Source organism: Rhinolophus sinicus, chromosome 14 (assembly GCF_057876585.1).
Source record: "Rhinolophus sinicus isolate RSI-liver-muscle chromosome 14, RSI-T2T, whole genome shotgun sequence".
NCBI lineage: Eukaryota > Metazoa > Chordata > Mammalia > Chiroptera > Rhinolophidae > Rhinolophus > Rhinolophus sinicus.
Window position 1 is genome coordinate 78,629,397 of NC_142514.1, and position 22,569 is coordinate 78,651,965.

General features: G+C 37.4%; 2 protein-coding genes and 1 pseudogene across 2 annotated transcripts in view; 2 read left to right on the forward strand and 1 right to left on the reverse strand.

Moving 5' to 3' along the window:
- The window catches only part of LOC148755747 (nuclear pore complex protein Nup153-like), a 44,047-nt gene extending 33,838 nt beyond the window's left edge, over positions 1-10,209 (forward strand). The window contains exon 5 of the mRNA XM_088791364.1: positions 10,031-10,209. Within this exon, the coding sequence (XP_088647490.1) occupies positions 10,031-10,195 (165 nt within the window). The 3' untranslated portion in view covers positions 10,196-10,209. The remainder of the gene's footprint in view (positions 1-10,030) is intronic.
- A 1,726-nt stretch (positions 10,210-11,935) lies between these two features.
- Positions 11,936-22,569, forward strand: part of LOC148755748 (nuclear pore complex protein Nup153-like) — a 44,865-nt gene continuing 34,231 nt past the window's right edge. The window contains 5 exon segments of the mRNA XM_088791365.1: positions 11,936-12,057; positions 12,416-12,549; positions 12,630-12,758; positions 22,001-22,099; positions 22,369-22,425. Of these exon segments, the coding sequence (XP_088647491.1) occupies positions 11,988-12,057; positions 12,416-12,549; positions 12,630-12,758; positions 22,001-22,099; positions 22,369-22,425 (489 nt within the window). The 5' untranslated portion in view covers positions 11,936-11,987.
- On the reverse strand, positions 20,072-20,681 carry LOC148755749 (transcription factor BTF3 pseudogene; annotated as a pseudogene).

The window sequence follows — 22,569 nt, forward strand, 5'->3', positions numbered from 1 at the left end:
CCTAGGCAGGCTAGAATGGGTGGGGGCTGGAGATGGAGCGGTGGTCTCTCTCCCAGCCCAGCCATGTCACACTCTTCCCGTAGGCCAGAAAAGGTGGTGGCCGGGCGTGGAGGAGTCTCTTCTCCCCTAGCCCAGCAAAAATCACACTCTTCCCAGCCTCTTCCCTGGGTCAGAGCTGCACACCAGTCTTCCCAGAGCCTGAGCACTAAGGCTCCTCTGTAATCTGACACTACTCCTCAGTTCAGGGGCCAGTTTAAGTCTCTGGAAGGGCGGAGGTAGGATTGGAAGAGCGGGGGGAGGGGCTTAGGTATGGAGTTTGTGTCCTTTGTGCTGCCTAGGGCCCAACTGGAGGTCTCACTGAGGTTATTGCCTCAAATGCTGGATATGCTGCCCCCTGGGCGGAAGAGATCAGCTGTGGGACACAGGGAAAGAGCCTACCTCCTGGCTTTCGTGTTCTCTGTTCCGTCCTGGTATCCCCTGTGTCTCTGCAGCAGCGGATGCCGGCAGCGTTTCCACCGTTGCAGATGCGGGCCGAGTTTCCACCGCCGCACATGTGGGCCGCGTCCCCACAGCCGCAGATGCGGACCACGTTTCCACAGCCACAGGTGTGGATCACGTTTCCACAGCCGCAGATGAGGACTGCGTCCTCACAACCGCAAATGCAGGCCGTATCCCCACTCCGCTCCCTTCCCTCTTCCCCGGCTCACCCAATTTGTCCACCTTCAAGTAATCCTTGCACAAGTCTCTTAGCTGTTCTGCGTGATGAGCAGAGTCCTTTGATCGGTTATAGATGTCCCTTTTGTGATAAGATCCGGAGGAGAACTCAAAAAGTGCACCCCGCTGACGCCATTCCTATGACTTCTTCCTCTTGTAGAAACTTTTTAACTTTAGGTTTTAATTTAGTCCTATGATTCCTTTGAGATAATTTTTGTATGTAGTATGAGGCATGGGTCCAGATTTATTTTTTCAACATATGAATGTCCTATTTTTCTAGTATGATTTGTTTTTCTAATGTGATTTCTCAATTGAATTGCCTTTGCATGTTTCAAACATCAGTTGACCATATCACAGCTCTATTTCTGGACTTCCTATTCTTTTCAATTGATCTACTGTATTTCCCTGAAAATCAGACCTAACCAGAAAATAAGCCCTAGCATGATTTTTCAGAATGCTCGTCATATAAGGCCTACCCCCAAAATAAGCCCCAGTTAAGATCATCAGCCTGACGGATGCATTTAGTACTTCCGTTGCAACACAGGATGGAAGTATTGAATTGTAAAATAATAATATTAATGTATAATTAAATATAAATAAATAATATTGATAGTAATACTTAAAATAAGGGATAATGTAAATTATAATTAAATATTTGTAAATACCTAAGCGGGTGACTTTGGATGAGAGGTAAACAGATGAACTTGAGACTTATTGCCAAATGACCAATCGGAGTACAGATACAACGTGCGACTAATGTGCACACTTGACAATGAATGGACATGCCTGTGTTGAATATGAATCTTCATAATTCAATACGTCCTGTGTTGTAACGGATGTACTTAATGCACTGATGTGAAATAAAGCAATGTGAATTTTGGTGCCTGAAATTTTTCGTGGCTTTTGGACCATCATTCTTAACTGTCATCATTTTTGTTGCCACTCCTGTCTTTTAAGTCTTCAGTTCACAATTGATTTAATGGTAGGTTTAAAGGGAATAATATTTTGACCCACAGACAAGATGAGTGCATAAAGAAAGAGCTATTCCATCAAGTACAAGAAAGGAATCATGGAGGACTCCTGGAGTAAGAATCTTACGGCTTTCTGCAAAGAGAAGTTGGATCTCCGAATGGTCCGAAAATGGCGAGCAGAGTATGATAACCTCAATCAACAGGTAGACGAGGGAAATGCTTTGAAGCGCAAGTGTGGATCAGGTCGGCAACCATTATTTCCTGAGCTGGAATACATCATCTGTGAATGGATTGCTGACAGGAGAGCAAAGGCTTTCGTCGTGTGTAGGGCTTATATTCAAGCATTTGCCATTGCAATGGCACCACAGTTAGAAATGTCCCCAGAAGAATTCAAAGCATCACAACACTGGCTGGATGGCTTCCTTCAGCGATATGAACTGTCTCTAAGATTGACAACACTCTTCAAGCTGGAAGATACTGAAGTTATTAAACATGGACTTGTCTTCAAGTCCTTTGTTGATGGCATCGACTTTTCTACATACCAACTCCCCAACATGATTGCTATGGATGAAACTGCAGTGTTTGGGGGCCAATGATCTCAAACTACAGTTGATCAGAGGGGTGCCTCGTCAATCTACATTCCCTCCACTGGTTACAAAAGTGCACGTGTTACCTGTATTTTGGCAATTCGTCTGGATGGAAAGAAAGTCCCACCTCTAATCATCACTAAGGGCAAGAAAGATAAGATTGAATGTGTTTCGGGCATTTGTGTTCTTGAAACCAAAAAAGCCTTGTGCACACAAGCATTTATAAGGAAGTGGGTCAATTTAATGCTGCTACTTGTTTTGCGAGGTGGCCAAAGACGTCTGCTAGTCTGGGATTCAGCCAGCACTCACGGCGCTAAAGACGTGAAGAACTTCCTTGCAGAAAGAAGAATAGATCAAATAATGATTCCCGCAAGAATGACTGCGCATCTCCAGACTCTTGATATTGTAATAAGCAAGCCATTCAAAGACCATTTGCACATGGAAATAAATGACTACATTGAAAATAGAATGGAAAGAAATCAGCGTAGAAACTTTGTGAAGCCTATCCTGCAAGAGGTCATGACTTGGGTGAAGAATTCATGGGATCATATCACTTACAGTTGTGTTGCCAATGTACTACGAGCAGGCTACATGGACAAGAAATGCTCATTTAAGGAGAACTCCATTGCTGGACATGAGAGATTGGGGCCAATGGTTCTACATGAAATGGAGTCGCAAGAAATTCGAGTCGGAATTTGGGTTTGGAGAGTTATGATGATGTTCCAGAAGAAGATGACATGACTGTATTTTAATAAATGTAGATTTTTGTACATGAATAAATGAATAAATGTAGATTGTTGTACATGAAGAAATGTAGACTATTGCACAGGTAAAAAATAAGACATCTCCTGAAAATAAGCCCTAATTCATCTTTTGGAGAAAAAATTAATATAAGACCTGGTCTTATTTTAGGGGAAATACAGTATATATTGATCTTTTCACCAACTCTGAAATTTCTTGCTTGCTATAGCTTTACAGTAAGTCTTGAAATCAGGTCCTGTGAGGTCTCCAGCTTTGTTCTTATTTAAGCTTGTTTTGGCTCTCCTACTTTTTTGCTTTTTCATAATTTTAGAATCACCCTATCAGTTTTTTACAAAGTCTACAGCAATTATGATTGGGGTTGCATTGAGTCTAAAGATCAATTTGGGGAAAATAAGCATCTTAAAAAAAAAATGAGTCTTCTGATCCATAAAGTCAATATGTCTCTCCATTTATTTAGTTCTTTCTATATTTCTACCAGTGTTTTGTAATAGTCATTACACAGGCCTTGCACTTATTTTGTTTGTTTTATACTTGTAAGTAGCCTATTAAATAAATTAAATTTGTAGTTAAAATAGCTTTTAGCAAAGAAAACTTGAGATCCACGTAATGTCCCTGGAGAATTCTACCAAACATTTAGGACAGAAATAACACCAATTCTCGACAACCTTTCTTGTATACCTCCCAGCACATTCAGGAACCGACATTACCCTGATAACTAAATCCAAAAACATTATAAGAAAGCTACAGACCAGTATTTCTCATGAATTACAGACACAAACCTTCTCAAGAAATATTTGCAAATTGACCCAGCATAAAAATATGTAAAAACTTACATCATGGTCACATGGGAGTATGTCATTGGAATGTAATTTCATTTAGCATTAGAAAATAAATATTATCTACCATGTAAATAAATAATAAAAAGTGCATGAACATCTCCCCAGATGCCTTAAAACACATTTGACAAAATCTAGCATTCATTCATAATGAAAATTTTCAGCAGAACTAGGAACAGGTGGAACCTCTTGGATGTGATAAATGGTGTCAATGGAAAATGTTCAGCTAGAATCATACTAATGTTGAAAGACTGAATACTTTCATCCTAAGATTAGGAAAGAACAAGGATGTCTGCTATCACTGCTGCTGTGACATGTACTACAGATCCTAGCTAATGCCAGAAAAAAGAAACACAGGGTGTACTTATTGAGAAGGAAGGACTGAAATGGTTATTAGTCATAGACAACGTGCTAATCTGAATAGAAAATCTCAAGTAACTACAAGAAGAACTTATAAGTGGGTTTAGCAAAGTCACAGAATACAAGGTCAATATAACAAAATGAGTTATGTTTACATATAATATTAGCAGAGAACATTTAAAAATTGTTAGTTTTAAAAATAATACCAATTTTAGGTAAAGTGCAGCATTCTTTTTTGTCCTAAGATATTCCTGAAGCTCATAAAACTTCTGTTTTGTGTATGTGTTGTTATGGTGCTTATGTTCCAGATTTTGACATTTTAAAGATGAAGGAGTAATGATATTTTTAAGCCTGTAAGTTTTTGATTAGGAAATCATATAAAGATGACAATCTATGACAGACGTTGAAATTGCATAGAAAAAAGTATATATGATGATTTGCCTTCTATTCAGAGTAGTTTCTTGTTTTCCTGAATAGAGGATGCTTTTATAAATAGTTAACAGTAATTTGAGTCTTATTTCTGAGTGTGTTCATGAAGGGCAATATTTTATTTCACAAAGTGCTAACTGGATCTTGTAGTCACATGAAGCTTTTTCTAAAGCTTAAAGTGGATTATAATACTTTTTTAAAAAAATTATTTACAGTTAAAATAGTTCAGTGTGTTAGTAGAAGATAAGATGATGCCAGTCAATGATTCATCGGCTTGTCCCAAGTAAAGATCCTATTCCTGCTGCTTCCTCCTTTATTTTGTATACGAAACTCTTTACTTTTTATTTCTGAGTTCTGAGATACCGTATGAATCATCCTCAACACTGGCTCCCAGGTGTTTGTCGTTGACATTTGGGATGAAACTGTGCTTTTCCTCTCTTTACTGCGGTGTAGAGTGGGAAGGTATATTAAATGTTCTCATTTCCATTTTATGAATTAGTGAGGTAAGGCCCTGAGAGGTCCATGGCCATTACAATGCAGTGACAGTGCACACTGTCACATATTCCTAGAGGATTTTGATACCTCATGTTAGCCAAAGCCTCTGGTCTGAACAGCAATCCTAGATGGGCACCAAATTCTTAGTAAGACTTACGTAGAATATTGCAGCGACCCTGAAAATATAATGAATGTTTGGGATCAGATGGAGAAACAGTATTTAAAGTAGTTGTTATGGTTCAATTTTTCAGATGTTATCAGCTAGTTATAGAAACCGGGTTGTAATTTGATTATCATAATGTATCATTTTGATTGCAAGTGTTCCCAAACTACTTTGACTCGTGGAGGTCACTTGGATGTTGAAATATTATAGTGCATTCTTGAGAAAAGGAAGTGTTTCTATTGCAATTTCTAAACATTGTTTGTGTATTAAAGGGTACTTGTCTATTCTTTACAAGGTTGTATCTTTAACTCCAATTTTAAGAAATTTGAAATGCTACCTATTAGGAAAGAGTCTGTGTACTTAATGTTTTTCTATTAAAATTTGTGAAACAAGTCCACTTAAAATTTTTAATTTTGATTGCAGTAGAGTCTACCGTGTCTTTGTTTAGTTATCTTGGAATTTACTTTAATAAATACTATTTAATACCTGGAATAACTAATATTTTAATACCGTTCTACTTAATCCAGTGGTCTTTGATTTAAATATCAGGGATAAACAGATGAAGGTAATGCTAGAATGTTCTACCAGTTATCTCAATTTTTCCCATTTAACATACTTGTAGCTGGCAAATCTGTAGAGGGGTACGTGCTGTCTTACCATGTTTTTCTTATTGTAAAGGTGATGTGTCAGCTAGACGGGTAGAATTTCAGTAAACACATAAGGCAAAAAGGTTGAAGTTGCTGATAACACATTAATCCTGTTTCACTTAGGACATCCATTCTGTTTAGTAAATATTTTCCTTTTCTGAAAATGTGTTTTGAAGTTCACAGTTCCAACAGATAATACAAGGTTTAATTTTTGGGCACCAGTAACAAAACAGATGAAAACTAAGCAACTCAATACACAATCTTATGGTGTGACTAGTTCAATAGCTTGGCAAATATTCCAGACTTTAGAGAAGATGTCAAGTCCAGTAGCAGTAAATTTTTAAATTCACAATTAAATGCAACGGTGTTCTAAAATTTGAGTTTAATGAAGAATCTTAGCTTTGTTATCATTTCAAAATTAACAGGATGCAAAAAGAATTCCACAAGTTGCTATTGCTCCACTGAATTCTGTAAGTTGTTTTTAAACTTTTTACGTGATTTGTTTTTTATATCTTGGTAATGAAAGTCCTATTTTTCACAGTTTGCCATCTATTCTAATATATTTTGTTTTTCAGCCTGTTGATAGTTACCACCACAGATTATTGAGCCAAAAGGCAAAAGGGAAGACTTCTTTTGCATTTATTTTTGTAAAGTGTGAGGACTTTTGCATTATTTATTTTTAAGTCATCAAATGCACAAACTGAATTTAGTTGATCGTCATTAGGGAACATGTATGTGAAACATAAGATGTTTTCCATGACTTTGTTCCTCTTGTGCACACGTTACTTAGCATATTGCTGTATATGTAGTAGATGCTCATGCAGTATTTTGTGGATATTTGGCATTCCTGTCTACATCATCTTGGCAGTCTTTTCGAGTAACTGTTGTTATCTTTGGATAAATAAAGAGAAGAGTGAACAGAGTTTGAAGTGCTTAGTCTCCAGACGTTCAATGAACTAAAGTGCTTACTGAACATAGTTATCTTTGTAAACTTTCCTCATTAATAATCATATGTCAATCTGCTGTGTGTAATTGATTTCAAATTGACATGTCTTCCATCGGTCAGCCCAAAATACTGTTTCAAGGTAGCAGAGCTAATACACAATAGAATATAGATTATATCATGATAACATTTTTATTAATGTATTTTGTTCAAATTATCTTTGGAGTTTACTGTGGGAAAAATAAAATACTCTATAGCCAGGGTTATAAAGGTGTATTTTTTGTCATTTATATTTGTAGCTGTTTAAGTTTTGTTCTGGAGAAGCAGACAAATTTCATTTGTGACTTCTTTATTGACCCTTGAGTTTTGGAGGAGTATATTTTTGCCGTTAAGTAGGAGATCTTGTAACATTTTCTGTTGAATGTGACATAAGATTTGATTGAAATTGTGGTGTGTATTAGTATATATTTTCTTCATGTCTGTTGACATTTTACTTTGCTGGCTTATTTATAGGGGGAGGTATTTGTTTTTTATTTTTTCTTTATCTCCTCTTTTCCTATTTAGCACCTTTGTCCTTGGGACTCAGACTCATCAGAATCATGACTGGTTTGGTAATTTGGACTTTCTACCTTAAGGCCTGTTTTGTGATATTTTATGTTGGGGGCCTTGGCTCAGTTACTGGTCTTGAGGGTCTATTTAACCTTTTGTTTCTACTTGTTGGTGGGTTGGAGTATTGCAAAGGGAAGGACTAGATCAATGTATCTAACCCGTTGAAAGAAAATGTCTTGAATGCTATTTATTATACATTGTATAAACTTTTCTAGTTTTCTTAGCAAATTGCTTTTATTTTGTCATTAAAGCTCTTTATGTAGACATATTAACATTTAAGAAATGGGTTATTTGTCTTACATTGTTTAGGTAAGGAATTGTGATTAACACAGCATGAGCTTGTTCTTTAGAGAAGTTCTTAAATACTCTGTAAAATGTGTGGGCCTCCCTTTTTGAAGTCTATCTCAGTAGTAGAAAACCATCAGCTTGGTTTGGTGTTTGCCTGATAACAGGTTTGTAAATTTTGCCTATTTCCCTTTGGTTTAAGTTTTGAAAGATATAATTGCTAAGATCTTTATCTGAATCTCAGTCTGATACCTGTAGCTCAATTTTAGCCATTTCACAGATTTGTGTTTCGTCTGATTTTGCTATAATGTGAAATTTTGTGAGTAGTGGTAGTTAACCGTTTGTTTATTTTAAGTTCGTGTACCATTGAATGACTTGGACAGATGTTTACACCTGTGTAACTCGAAGCCTACTGAGATGTGGAACATTTCCAGTCCTGCAGAAAATTCACTCATGCTCCTTCCCAATCAATACTCATTGCCTCTTGACCCAGGGCAACCAGTATTCTCATTTTTCCCCACTATATATTTTTTTCGTATTCTAAACGTTCATATCAGTACAATTATTCAGTATGTAGTGTTTTCTGCCAGGCTCTTTTGAAAAGCTGCTGTGAAGATTCTTGTACCATTTTGTGGATACATGTTTATTTCTCTTGGGTAAATACCTACAAGTGGAGGTGCGAGTAATAGTTTAAAGTCCCCCCAACAGTATGTGAACCTTTCCATCACTCTGCATCCTTACTAGTAGTTGGTTGTCTTCTTTTAAATTGTAGCCATTCTGCTTTGTATTTGCTGCTGTGTCATTGTAATTTTACTGTGCATTTCCCTCATGACTAGTAATGTGTTCTTGTTTATGTGCTTCTTGGCCACGTGCCTGTCTTCCTTTGTGAGGTCTCTCTTCAGAACGTTTGCCCTTTAAAAATTTGTGTGGCTTTTAGTTTAGAGTTATAGCAGCTGTTTGTAAATTCTAGACACAATTACTTTGTTTGATACAGGCCTTACAAATATTTTTCTCCCAGTCTGGCTTGCCTTTCATTTTCTTGACATTATCTCTTGATCAGATGTTTTATATTTTATGAAGTCTGAATTTTGTGTATTTTTCCCATTATTTTTACTGTTCTATGTGTTCTAAGAAACCATTGCCTCTTTCCAGGCTGCAAAGAAATACTCCTGTTATCTTTTAGAAGATTTTAGTAGTGGTTTTATGTTTTCTCTTATTTCCATTTTGATTTCTCATGTGATTGTAGATTATTGTGATCCCTGTTTAATCATGACTTTAATGTTTTAAAACACATCGAGACTTGTTTTTTAGCCCAGTGTACAGTGTGCTTGATGAATTTTGGTGAAGGTATATTCTGTAGTTGTTATATACAGTGGCCTCTAGATGTCAGATAAGATGACTGATAATATTTCTTACATCTTTCTTCTTGCTGGAAGTTTCTTTTCTTTTCTTTTTTTTTTTTTTCCAGTGGGTAGTATCTGGTTAGTCTTTTAAAATTGTTGAGATATAGGAGTTAATATTGTCTGTTTTCCATTTGGTGAATTTGTCTTTTCCCATTAATTATGTCAATTTTGGCTTCATGTCTTTTGAGGCCCTCATGACAGCCTGCACCTTACATTATTATGGCTCCTCGGTGATGTCCCCATGTTAATATGACTACATGTGTGTTTTAAAACAATCTTTTGAAATAACTTTTTGTCTTCAAAGTTACTTCATATGGTATTCATATAGACAGCCATTCCATTACTAGAATATGATTTCTTTTGCTTACTAATCATGGTTTGTATCTTCTCCATCCATTTACTTTTAGCCTGTGTCTTTATAATTATAGTAAACCTCTCATTGGCAGCATATATGTGAGTCTTCCCTTTTTGGTTCTTTCTATCTTTTTTTTTTTTAAGATTTTATTGGGGAAGGGGAACAGGACTTTATTGGGGTACAGTGTGTAATTCCAGGACTTTTTTTTTTCCAAGTCAAGTTGTCCTTTCAGTCTTAGTTGTGGAGGGTGCTGTTCAGCTTCAAGTTGTTGTCCTGTCAGTCTTAGTTGTGGAGGGCACAACTCAGCTCCAGGTCCAGTTGCCATTGCTAGTTGCAGGAGTCGCAGCCCCCCATCCCTTGCGGGAGTCGAACCGACAACCTTGTGGTTGAGAGGACGCACTTCAACCAACTGAGCCATCTGGGAGCTCAGCATCAGCTCAGCTCAAGTGCCATGTTCAATCTTCGTTGCAGGGGGCCGAGCCCACCATCCCTTGTGGGATTCGAGGAGTTGAACCGGCAACCTTGTGGATGAGAGCCCACTGGCCCATGTGGGAATCGAACCAGCAGCCTTCGGAGTTAGGAGCACGGAGCTCCAACCCCCTGAGCCACCGGGCCGGCCCTCTTTCTATCTTTTAATATGAATGTTTATAATTAATGAAATTATTGGCATGTTTGGGTAAAAGTCTACCTTTTGTGATTATTTCAGTTACTTGTTTACTTCTTATGTTCTATCTCTTTGTTTTACTTTGTGGTTCCTTTTGTGATTACGATGTATTTCCTTAACTCTTTTACAATCTACTTTGTGTTAACATTGTGCCACTTCTTGTACAAACTTAAGAATCTTGCCCCTTTATAGGCTGATTTATTAGTCCTTTTCCTTGGTATATTATGCTTACTTCTTATTTTTATTATATTTAGATACATAGCCTATAAACCCACAGCATATAATTTTTGCTTTATTTAGTTATATGTATTTAAAGAAATTCATAGAAAAACAATGTGTGTTTTTTGTTGTTGATGATGTTGTTATGTATCCTCAGGTATTCTTTATTTTTTCTGGAAATCTGTGTCTCTATTTGGTCTCATTTCTCTTCAGCCTGAAGAACTCATAAAGCAAGTTTTATGGCAACAGATTCTCTCAGTTTTCTTTTATCTGAACGTGTCTTTATTTTTCCTCTTTTGGGAAGAGGTAGACTTACTGAGGTGTGCTTTATGTATAATATACTGCGTCCATTTGAAGTTATGCAGATTGTTTTAGTTGCAGTGAAGTTACCTGAACTCAAACCCTGTCTGCTCTGTGGTGGGCAGCAGCCGAGACTCTTTAGTCGGAGTTGGCTGCTTGCTGTCCGTCCATCTTCCACTCATGTAGTTTACAGGTCTGCCAGGTATTTGAACAGCTAACATGCAGACCGGAGGCTCCTCTCCTGTGGCTCTTCAGTCATGTATCTCCCGTTATTTTCTAGATACTGTGGTCACCTAGTTTGTCCACTGATTCTTCAACCAACACATTGCTGTTTTCTCTCTGCATTTCAAGTATCCAGTGGCCCTCATAAAGAGAACTCATAAAGAGAACAAGAAGCTCACTCAGTGCTTTTCTCTTCTTCCAGGTGTCATCTCCCCTCCAATTCCTGCTTGTTTTTGTTTGCTCTTTAATGTTTTCAGATGATTATTTTAATATTTAGGCCTTAGATTCTAATTGTTATGTCAGAGATTGGGCAGATATGAGCTACTCTACCAATAGCTGAAGCAGAACGTCTTTTGTTTGTTTTTAATCTGTGTCCATGAGACTTGGGGTGGTCTTTGCTTTATTAGGGTAAAACCAAGGCAGTTCCCCAAACTCATGAGAAATAAAGTTTTTTAAATGCTTGTTTTATATGGTGTGACCATATATAACTTTGCATTTCATAGTACTACCACCACTGTGGCCTATAATTTTCCCCCTCATTTTCACAGATTAGGAGTTTGGTACTTAGAACAGTTAGGTTCACAGGCACATGGCTGGCTGGTGGTACAGCTGGGATTCAAATCTATTTCAGTTTTTTTGATTCAGGAACTCACATTGTCAATTAACACTGCATGGTGCTACCTTGACATATTCTCAATTTACCTCTAAGTATATAAATTCTACCTGAAAAAATGTAGAGATAAAAGAATGACAGAAAAGATGAAGTATATTATTATAAAACATACTGTATTCTAGGAAATAGAAGGACCAGTATTCCTGAGAATCACTCTACCCATGAGTAGTTCTTCATGGCCTTCCTTCAATTTCAGTTTCTCTGTTTTGACTTCTCCTCCATCTTAGAACAAATGAAATTAAATATATTTTTTTGACTTGAGTGAAAAAGCTCTCTAACGAGATTTGTTTAAAAGTAATTTGACACTTCAAGGTTCACTTTTCTCGTGACAGATTGGATATACAGTTAGTATGTCTGTTGCAAAAAGAGCAGAACTTTCTGGATCTAGTAGTGTTTCAGAACCAGTTACAAGTGGTTCAGGTAAGTAAAAATTTCTCATAATCTTTACATGAAAATACTTGCATATATTAGATTAGTATTTCAAAAGCTTTAAGTTTTGGCATTTCCTATAAATGCCTTCATTTGAATGAAATGAGCTCAGAAAAATAAACAGGATGTAATATCAACATTTTGACAATGCTTTTTAGTAATTAACCTCAGAGATACTTAGCTCCCTAAATGTCAGTGTTACAGGTTGGTCATGAGGAGAATAGTGACAACAGCAGATTCATCCATTGTCTTTATTTAGTCATAATTAGATGACAGTGTATTATTAAAATGAAATCTCATTCCCCGTAGTGGTATTACTGAGCATTACATATTTTTGTTTCGTATGTAGCTGTTTCAAAAAACACTGCAGTGCCAGCTCTGTCGTCTGCAGACACTGATCGTTATCATACACTCTCCAAGCACACTGCCACCAGCTCCAAAAAGCCAGCATTTAACTTGGCAGCTTTTGGAAATGTTTCCCTGGTAAGTATTAATTGGAGTTGATTCAGTCACATTGGTTTTGAGTGCTTATGGCTGATAATTTACCGTGTGTTTCCATGCAGTCAAATGGGGAATCTTCGATCCTTATAAGAAGTGAGCTTGGAGATTCTCCTTTTTACCTTGGCAAAACAAGGTATGGTGGGGCAGCTGCGGTTGTCAGACAGCCTAAAGTACGAAACACACCATATCAGGTTGGTTTGAATAGGATTGATAACGTTTTATTTAAAAATAGTTGTTAGGTAACTGTTGGCACTCAAATAGAATTTTGGTTTAGTTAATCTTTTGTAAAATGCAAAAGGTATTAGAAAATTCTTTTCATTTAGGGACAGTATGAACATAATTTTAGATGTCAGTGAACATTTTATACATTAGATTTGTGTATGTTTAGGATGTGTGATGATTAATTCCTTTTTGAAAAAAATAATTGAGATATAAGTTACATGTAGTAAAATTACCCTCATGAGAAGATTTGAATTTGAGATAGTTTTGTATGTGGTATGAGGCATGAATCCAGATTGATTTTTTAAACATATGAATGTTCACTTTCTCTAGTACCATTTGTTGAGAAGACTATACTTTCTCCATTGAATTGAATCTTTAAAACATCCGTCGACCATATTGTGGCTCTATTTCTGGACTTCCAATTATTTTCCATTGATCTATGTATTGATCACTTTGCTGACATTGAACTGTCTTGATTATTATACCTTTAGAGTAAGTCTTGAAATAGGTCCTGTGAATCCTCCAACTTTCTTCTTGTTCAAGCTTGTTTTGGCTTTCCTAGTTCCTTTCCTTTTCAATAATTTGAATCACCCTATCAGTTTTCTACAAAGTCTACAGGAATTTTGATTGGGTTTGCATTGAGTCTAAAGACCAACTTATGGAGAATAAAAGTCTTAACAAAAAAGAGTCTTCCGATCCATAAAGTCAATATGCCTCTCCATTTATTTCTGTCTTTTTACATTTCTACCACTGTTTTGTAATAGTCATCACACAGGCCTTATTAGTTTTATACCTATCAGTAGCCTATTCAATAAATTGAATTCATAGGTAAAATACCTTTTAGCAAAGAAAACTTCAGGCCCATATAACTTCCCTGGAGAATTCTACCAAATATTTAGGACAGAAATAATACCAATTCTCCGCAACCTTTCTTGTACATTTCCCTGATCATTCAGGAACCAACATTACTCTCATAACAAAAACCAAAGGCATTATAATAAAGCTACAGACCAGTATTTCTCATGAGTTATAGACACAAAACTTCTCAACAAATATTAGCAGATCTATCCCAGCACATATAAAAAGTATATCATGATCGTGTGGCATATGTCCTGGGAATGTAAGGTTGGTTCAGCATTGAAAATTAATGTTATCTACCCAGTAAATAAAGAATAAAAACTACATGAACATCACCACAGATGCATAAAACACATTTAACAAAAATCCAAAGTCCATTCATGAGAAAAATTTTCAGCAGAACTAGGAACAGATGGAACCTCCTGGATGTGGTAAATTGTGTCTACAGAAAATCTTCAGCTAGCATCATACTATTGTTAAAAGACTGAAATCTTTCCCCCTAAGATTAGGAAGAGAACAAAGATGTCTGCTATCACTGCTGCTGTTACACGTACTGCAGGTCCTAGCTAATGCCAGACAAAAGAAACACAGGTGTACATATTGGGAAGGAAGGAATGAAAGGCCTCCTAGTCATAGACAATGTGCTGGTCTACATAGATATTTCCAAGAAAGTACAAGAAGAATGTGTAAGTTGGTTTAGGAAGGTTACTGAATACAAGGTCAATATAAGAAAAGAGTTATATTTACATGTATACATTAACAGAGAACATTTAGAAATTGCTAGTTTTAAAACTAATACCCGTTTAAGGTATATTGCAGCATTCTGTCTTATCCTAAGAGTTTCTTGAACATCATAAAAATTCTGTTTTGTGTATATGTTGCTATGGTGGTTACGTTCCAGATTTTGACATTTTAAAGATGGAAGAGTAATTATATTTCCAAGTCTGTGGGCTTTTGGAGAGGGCAATTGTATAACGATGACAATTTATGACAGATGCAGAAATTTCATAGAAAAACGTGTATTTGAAGATTTGTCCTTAGAGTAGTTTCTTGTTTTCCTGAATAGAAGATGCTTTCATAAATAGTTGATAGTAATTATGAGTTTTATTTCTGAATGTGCTCATGAAGGGCAATATTTTATATCAAAAAGTGTTAAGTGGATCTTGGAGTCACAGGGAACTTTTTCTAAAGCTTAAAGTGGATTATAATGCCATTCAAACATTTTTTTAAACTGAAAATAGTTCAGCATGTTAGTAGGAGATGATGCCAGCCCACGATTAATAGATTAGTTCCAAGTCACAGTGTATACCCACGACTTCCTCCCCCATTTTCATTAATAATTGCATTAAATTTAAATCTTAGTCTTAGAAAAACATTTTTTTTTCTTAATTATGAAGCCTGAGGAGATTCCCTACATATCTCCATTACATTTTTAATTTTAAATAATATTATTAAAAAGTGTTGGGGAGGCTGTGGAGAAAAAGGAACCCTCATACACTGTTGGTAGGAATGCAGATTGGTACAACTTCTCTGGAAGGCAGTGTGGAGGTTCCTCAAAAAATTAAGAATAGAATTACCATATGACCCAGCAATACCCCTCCTGGGTATCTACCCAAAAAACCTGAAAAGAGTTATCCATAAAGACATATGTGCTCCAGTGTTCATTGCACCTTTATTTACGGTGGCCAAGACATGGAAACAATCAAAGTGTCCTTCAATAGATGAATGGGTAAAGAAGTTGTGGTATATATACACAATGGAATACTATTCGGCGGTAAGAAAAGATGAAATAGTACCATTTGCGACAACTTGGATGCATCTTGAGATTATAATGCTAAGCGAAATAAGTCAGACAGAAAAACTAGAGAACCATATGATTTCACTGATATGTGTTATATAAAACTGAAAACAGCAAAGGAACAAGACAAACAAATGAAGAAACAAAAACTCATAGATATAGACAATAGTTTAGTGGTTACCAGACGGTAAGTGGGGAGGGGGATTTTAGAAGAAGGTAAACAGGGTCTAATATAAGGTGATGGAAGGAGAACTGACTCTGGGTTGTGAACACACAATGTGAGATATAGATGATGTATTACAGAATTGTATACCTGAAATCTATGTAATTTTACTAACAATTGTCATCCCAGTAAACGTTAATTTAAAAAATTATATATAGAGATAACATACAATATTGTATTTATTCCAGATTTACATGCCTAAAGAAGTGATCACCCTAAGTCCAGCCACCAGCTGACACCATAGCATGCTATCACATTATTGTTGACTCTATTCCCTATGCTGTACATTACATCCCCATGACTTAGTTGTTTTATACCTGGAAATTTGGACTTCATATTCCCCTTCACCTTTTCACCATTTTTCATTTTTTATTACAGTTGATATTCAGTATTATTTTACATTAATTTTAAGTGTACAGCATAGTGATTAGAAATCCATACAATTTAAGAAGTGCTCCCCTAACTAGTCTAGTACCTAGCTGGCATATGTACGTAGTCATCACCACGTCACTGACTATATTTGTACTCTCTATGCTTTACCCCACATCTCCATGACTATTTTGTAACTGCCAATTTGTACTTCTTAATCCATTCACCTTTTTCTCCCTGCTCCCCACACCTCTCCCATCTATCACACCAGCAAATCTGGTATCCATCTAACACCATTCATAGGTATTAAAATATTACTGACCCTATTCCTTATGCTATACCCTATCTCCCCATAACTGCTTTATAACAACCAGTTTGTACTTCTTCATCTCTTGCCTTTTCTCGCTCATCCCCAAGCCCCCTCCCATCTGGCAACCATCAAAATGTTTTCTGTATCTATGAGTGTCTTTATGTTTTGTTTATTTTGTTCTTTGTATTCCACACATAAGCAAAATCACATTGCATCTATCCTTCTCTGTCTGACATATTCCACTCAGCACAACACCTTCCAGTCCATCCATTCCGGGAAGATGGCAGGAACCCTTGCTTCCCTAACTGAACAATAGTCCATTGTATACATGTACCGCCTCCTCTTCATCCATTCATCCATTGAGGAGCACCCAGGCTGCCTCCACATTGTGGCCATTGTAAACAATGCTGCAGGAAACATATGGACTCACATGTCCCCTTACAGTAGCATTTTGGATTTCTTCAGATAAACACCCAGAAGTGGGATTACTGGATCCTTGTTTGTCTCTTGTTAATATGTTTGTCGTAAGGTCTATTTTATCTTGTGTAACTATTGCTACCCAGCTTTTTTTCGGTTTTTGGTGTCCACTTTCATGAAATAACTTTTTCCATCCCTTTACTTTCCATCTGTGTGTGTCTTTCCATCTGAAGTGAGTCTCTTCTAGGCAGCATATGTAAGGGTTTTGTTTTCTTATCTATTCAGCCTTCCCATGTCTTTTGATTGAAGCATTTAATTTGTTTACATTGAAAGTAATTTTTGATAGGTTATGTTGCTATTGTTATTTTATTATTCATAATTTTTATTTTTTTCTATCTTAAAGAAATTCCTATAAATTCCTTTGTATACTAGTTTGATGGTGATGAACTCCTTTAGCTTTTTCTTGTCTGTGAAACTCTTTATCTGTCTTTCAATTTTAAATGACAGTCTTGCTGAGTAGAGTACCCTTGGTTGTAGGTTCTTGTTTTTATCACGTTGACTATTTTGTGCCAATCCCTTCTGGCCTGCAAAGTTTCTATTGAGAAATCAGCTGATGATCTAATGTGAGCTCCCCTTTTTTGTTGTTTTTTCTTTTTATTTATTTTAAGTGTGTTTTTCCAGGACCCATCAGCTCCATGTCAAGTAGTTGTTTCAAGTTAGTTGTGGAGGACACAGCTCACTCTGGCCCAGGTGGGTGTGCATCCGCCAGCCCTGGTGTTACCAGCATCACACTCCAACCAACTGAGCCAACTGGCCACCCCGTGAGCTCCCTTTTAAGATAGTAGTTGCCCTTCTCTTGCTGCTTTTAGGAGTCTCTGTCTTTACCATTTACCATTTTAATTTTAATGTGTCTTGGTGTGGGCCTGTTTGGGTTCATCTTGTTTGGAACTCTCTGCATTTCCTGGCCTCGTATGTGTATTTCCTTCACCAGGTTAAGAAACTTTTCTGTCGTTATTTCTTCAAATAAGTTCTCAATCCCTTGCTTTCTCTCTTCGTCTGATACCCTTATGATGTGAATGTTGTTATGCTTGATGTTATCCCAGAGGTCTCTTAAACCATCCTTATGTTTTTGGATCCATTTTTCTTTTTGCTATTCCCCTAGGGTGTTTTCTGCTACCTTGTCTTCCAAATCGCTTATTTGATCCTCTGCTTCATCTAGTCTGCTGGTGATTCCTTCCAGTGCATTTTTCATTTTATTTATTGAATTTGTTATTTCTCACTGGGTCTTCATTATGGTTTTTGTGTCCTCTTTTATGCTTGCTATCTCTCTGTTGACGTTCTCCCTAATTTCCTTGAACATCCTTATTAACCATTGTTTTGAACTCTATCTGGTAGGTGCTTGCATCCATTTCGTTTAGTTCTTTTTCTGGAGTTTTCTCCTGTTCTTTTATTTGGGATACAGTTCTTTGTTTTTTCATGTTGGCTGCCTCTTTGTGTTTGTTTCTATGTGTTAGGTAGGTCTGCTATGTCTCCCAGTTTTGGTCGAGTGGCCATATGTAGTAGGTCCCCTATGGGGCCCTCGCACAGTCTCCTTGGCCATCTGCTCCACCTGCTTCAGGAGTGTCCCTTGTGTGGGTTGGGTATACCCTCCTGTTATAGTGGCACCTTGATTGCTATTGGCATGTCAGTGGATGGGTTTGATCCTCAGGCTGATTGGCTGTGGGGTTTGGGCACATGCACAGCTTATGGGCGCTGTGTGGAGGGGCTCAACTCACTGATTGGGATTTTCCCCAGTAAGCTCTCGTGCCTATTGTGACCGCCATTTGTTTGTGCCTCTTGTAGGTCTAATTGGGTTGTGCTCTGCTGTGGTCTGAGCCAACCTCCAAGTATATTGGTTCTGTGGCCCCTTGGCAGGGGGCTGCGGTGCAGCCTCAGGGCAGTCCCTGCCTGTGTCCCACTGGGGACTATCACGTAGGAGCCGCAAAGACATCTGTGTTGGGTCACTCTCTGCTCTGGAACTTGCATGTGTGGTAGACGCCACACTGTGGACCGGGGACGTCTACCCCCATATCCAGGTCTGGAGTAGTTCCTCAGAGAGCCAGGACAGCCTGAGGCCTGCTGCCACCTGCCAGCTCTCTTGTTTCAGACAATGATAAAGCTTTGTGCAGTAAGCAAGTTGGGTGAGGCAGGGCCTCAGGGAGTCACTAGAGTGGGAGGACTTGTGGTTACCAGGTGAATGTAGATTCTGGTTTGGTGCCAAGGCTGAGCCTAGAGCTACTCAGCAAAAGATTCAGAGCACACCAAGCCCAGTGGACACCCACTTGGGTCCTACGGACTCTGATAGTTTTCTAAGAAAGAGTGCAATGTGGGCAGGTCTGGCTGTTCACTGAAAAAGTGACTCTGGTGTTGGAGGAGTTGAATGGTCAGGTTTCCAGCAGAGGTCCTCAGACCAATTCAGATTCACATTTAGCTGTGTGGGGGTAGAGTTGAAGAAAGCCCAGATGGTGCCTGCCTGGTGCTTGTACAGGGAAAATGAAGAATGTGCTCTAGCCCTTGTTCCAAAGCCACAACCCTCCGACTGCCCCCCATATGCCTCTAATGCCCCTTAAGTCACCCTACCTCCACTAGAGCCCAAGGTGAGAGCCTGGGAGTGAGAGAGTCTGTGTGCATAGTGTTTTAGTCCCAAGCAGAATGTCAGAATCATCATTGTTTTTTCACAGCCTGATGATGTAGGGTCTACTCTTCCCGGCACCTGGGCTCCAGGCTTGAGAACCTGGTTGGACCAGGGATCCTGCACACCTTTGGGGGAATCTCTGTGGCTGAGATATCCCTCCTGATTCTCAACCACCTAACTGAGGTTTGGGAACAGTCTGTTTAGCTTCTCCTCCACCTTTACCAGTCTCCACGTGGCTTCTTTATATTTTCAGTTGTAATACTTCAGCCAGACTTCAGATTGTTCTCCAGGTTGATTTTCTATACTTTAGTTTTAATTTTATTGTGTTCCCAGAAGGAAGCAGGCCCAACGTTTATCTACTTTGCCATCGTGGAGCTATTTCAAATCCTATACTTTTTTTTTTTTTTTTAACTTTATTAACCTTTGCTTCAAACTTTATTCCCAAGCTTCTTCACCTTAATTAGCTGCAAAGAATGATTTGTGTATAAGCAAAAACTGAAAAGAGCTGCAGTGTCCAAGGGGCTTGGGCTTAAAAATATTAGAGATTGAGATTTTATCAGATCCATGAACAAAATTTAAAAAGCAGTCTTAATATAAAATATCAGCTCCCAGTAATTTCTTCAGGTTTTCTTCAGAAGTTGACTCAGTTCAGTTTGCTTCACTCTTGGAAGCCTCATGAAAATTCTCCACAAGATCTGGAACTTCATCATCATCCTCCTCTCCGGTAGCAAGTGGTGCTTTTCCACCCACAGATTGTTTGGGCAGAGCTTCAGCCAGTCTCCTTAAACTAGTCAGACTATCTGCACCGAGCTTGTTTAAGATGCTGGGTAGCATTTCTGTCAGCTGCTTGGTCTCAGCGTGGCCTGTGATGGTGAAAGTATTCTCTGCCAAAGAGATTTGAACTTTAGGGTTGTTAAAGTGGATCCCTGTTCCTTGGTTTGTGAACATATTCACCTCTTCAGTACCAGAGACATTGTTTACCCCTAACTTCTTTAAAGAGAACTGAAGTTTTTTATCATCTGCTGTAGCTGTTCTGTGAACCACCTTCTTCTTTCTGCGCGCAGTTCCTTTTCCACCAATGCGCACTTGTGCCTGCAGTTTGGCGAGTTTCTCCTGGTTCATGATAGTTTCTTTCATCTTGTTGGAGAGGACACGGGGCTGCGCAGGGGACTGGGGTTGGCGCTCAGGGGGTCTTGGGAAGACCAGCTGAGAATAAACTCACACGTGGGAACACAAGATGGCAGCTAGAGTACTTGTGTTTTTTAACTTTTATTTCTTCATATTAGTTTGAGGTTTACAAAACAGAATAATGTTTAGGCATTTACACCCCTTCTAAAGTGATAACCCCTCCCCAAGAGTCCTGTACTTTTGAATGCTTAATCCTGAGATAGCACAAGAATCATTCTCAACACAGGCTTCCAGAAGTATATCGTTGACATTTGCGATGAATCTATTAGTTCTTTCTTCATTTGCTGGAGCCTTAGAGTTGGAAGGTATATTAAAGATTCTCTAATTAATTTCTATTTTATGGATTAGTGAAGTGAGGCCCTGAGAGGCCACTGGCCAATGGAATCCAGTGACAGCACAGACTGTCATTTTTTCCAAAAGTTTTTTAATGTCACCTCATGTTTGCCTCTGTCCTGAATGGCAATCCTTCTTGGGCACCAAATTTTAAATAAAATTAATGTAGAATATTGCAGCTCCTCTGAAAATATAATGAATGTTTGGTACCAGATAGACAAACTTTATTTCAACTAGTTATTGTGATTCAGTTTTTCAGATATTATCTGCTATTTATAGAAACTGGGTTATAATTTGTTATAATACTTTTTCTATTTTATATTGAGCATTATCAAACTACTTTCATTTGTGGTAGTCACTTGAAATGTAATGCAATCTTGAGAAAAGGAAGTGTTTCTATTGGAATTTGTAAACATTATGTGTGAAAGAGTACTTGTCTCTTCTTTATAAGGTTATTTCTTTAACTTCCATTTTAAGAAAGTTAAAAATCCATTTATTGAAAAACAGCCTGTTCCTTTAAAAGTTTTCTTCTATTAAAAGTTGAGACACAAATCGTTCACAATTTTTAATTTCCATTGCAGTAGAGTCTACAGTCTCTTTATTTATTTATCTTGGAATTTACTGTAATTAATACATTTTAATACCCAGAATAACTAATATTTTAACACAGTTCACTTAATTAAGTGTTCTTTGATTTAAATATCATTACCTTGATAAGCAGATCAAGGTAATGCTAGAATGTTCCATCAGTTGTCTCATATTTCCCATTTTACATAGCTGACAGATCTTTAAAGTGGTGCAAGCTGTCTTACCATGTTTTTCTGATTGTAAAAGTAATTTCGCTGGCGGAGAATTGCATTTTCAATAAATAAAGGAGAAAGGTTGAATATATGATTAATGACACCACCCAGAGATAAGTTGTTAACACAATATTCCTATTTCCCTTTCGACCTCCATTCTGTGTTGTAAATATTTTCATTGTCTGAAATATGTGCTGTAGAGTTCACAGTTCCAACAGATAATACAAGGTTCACTTTCTAGGTACCAGTCAGAAGACTGATGAAAACTAAGCAACTCAATACACAATCCTGTGGTAGGATGAGTTTAACAGCTCGGCGAATATTGCAATCTTTAGAGATGGTAAGCCCCCTCCTGGTAAAATATTTAAAATCACAATTAAATGCAACAGTGTTTTACAATTTGAGTTTAGTGGAAAATCTTAATTTTATTATTGCTCCAACATTAACTGGATGCAAAAAGAATTCCATTTGTTGTTTTTGTCCACTGAGTTCTCTAAGTGGATTTTCAAACTTTTTATCTCTCACTTAAAGATACATTTTTATATATTGGTGATAAAAGTCATATTTTTCAAACTTTGCCATCTATTCTAATATATATACTTTTTTCAGCCTCTTGATAGGAATGGGATGGATATCAACACATATTTTCAGGCCCAAATGCAAAAGGTAAGACTTCTTTAGCATTTATTTCTATAAAGTGTGAAGACTTATTTATTATTTATGTTTAAGTCATCAAATACATAAACTGAATTTAGTTGATAGTCATTAGGGAACATGTATGAAAAATGATTTTTTTCTTTGACTTTGTTC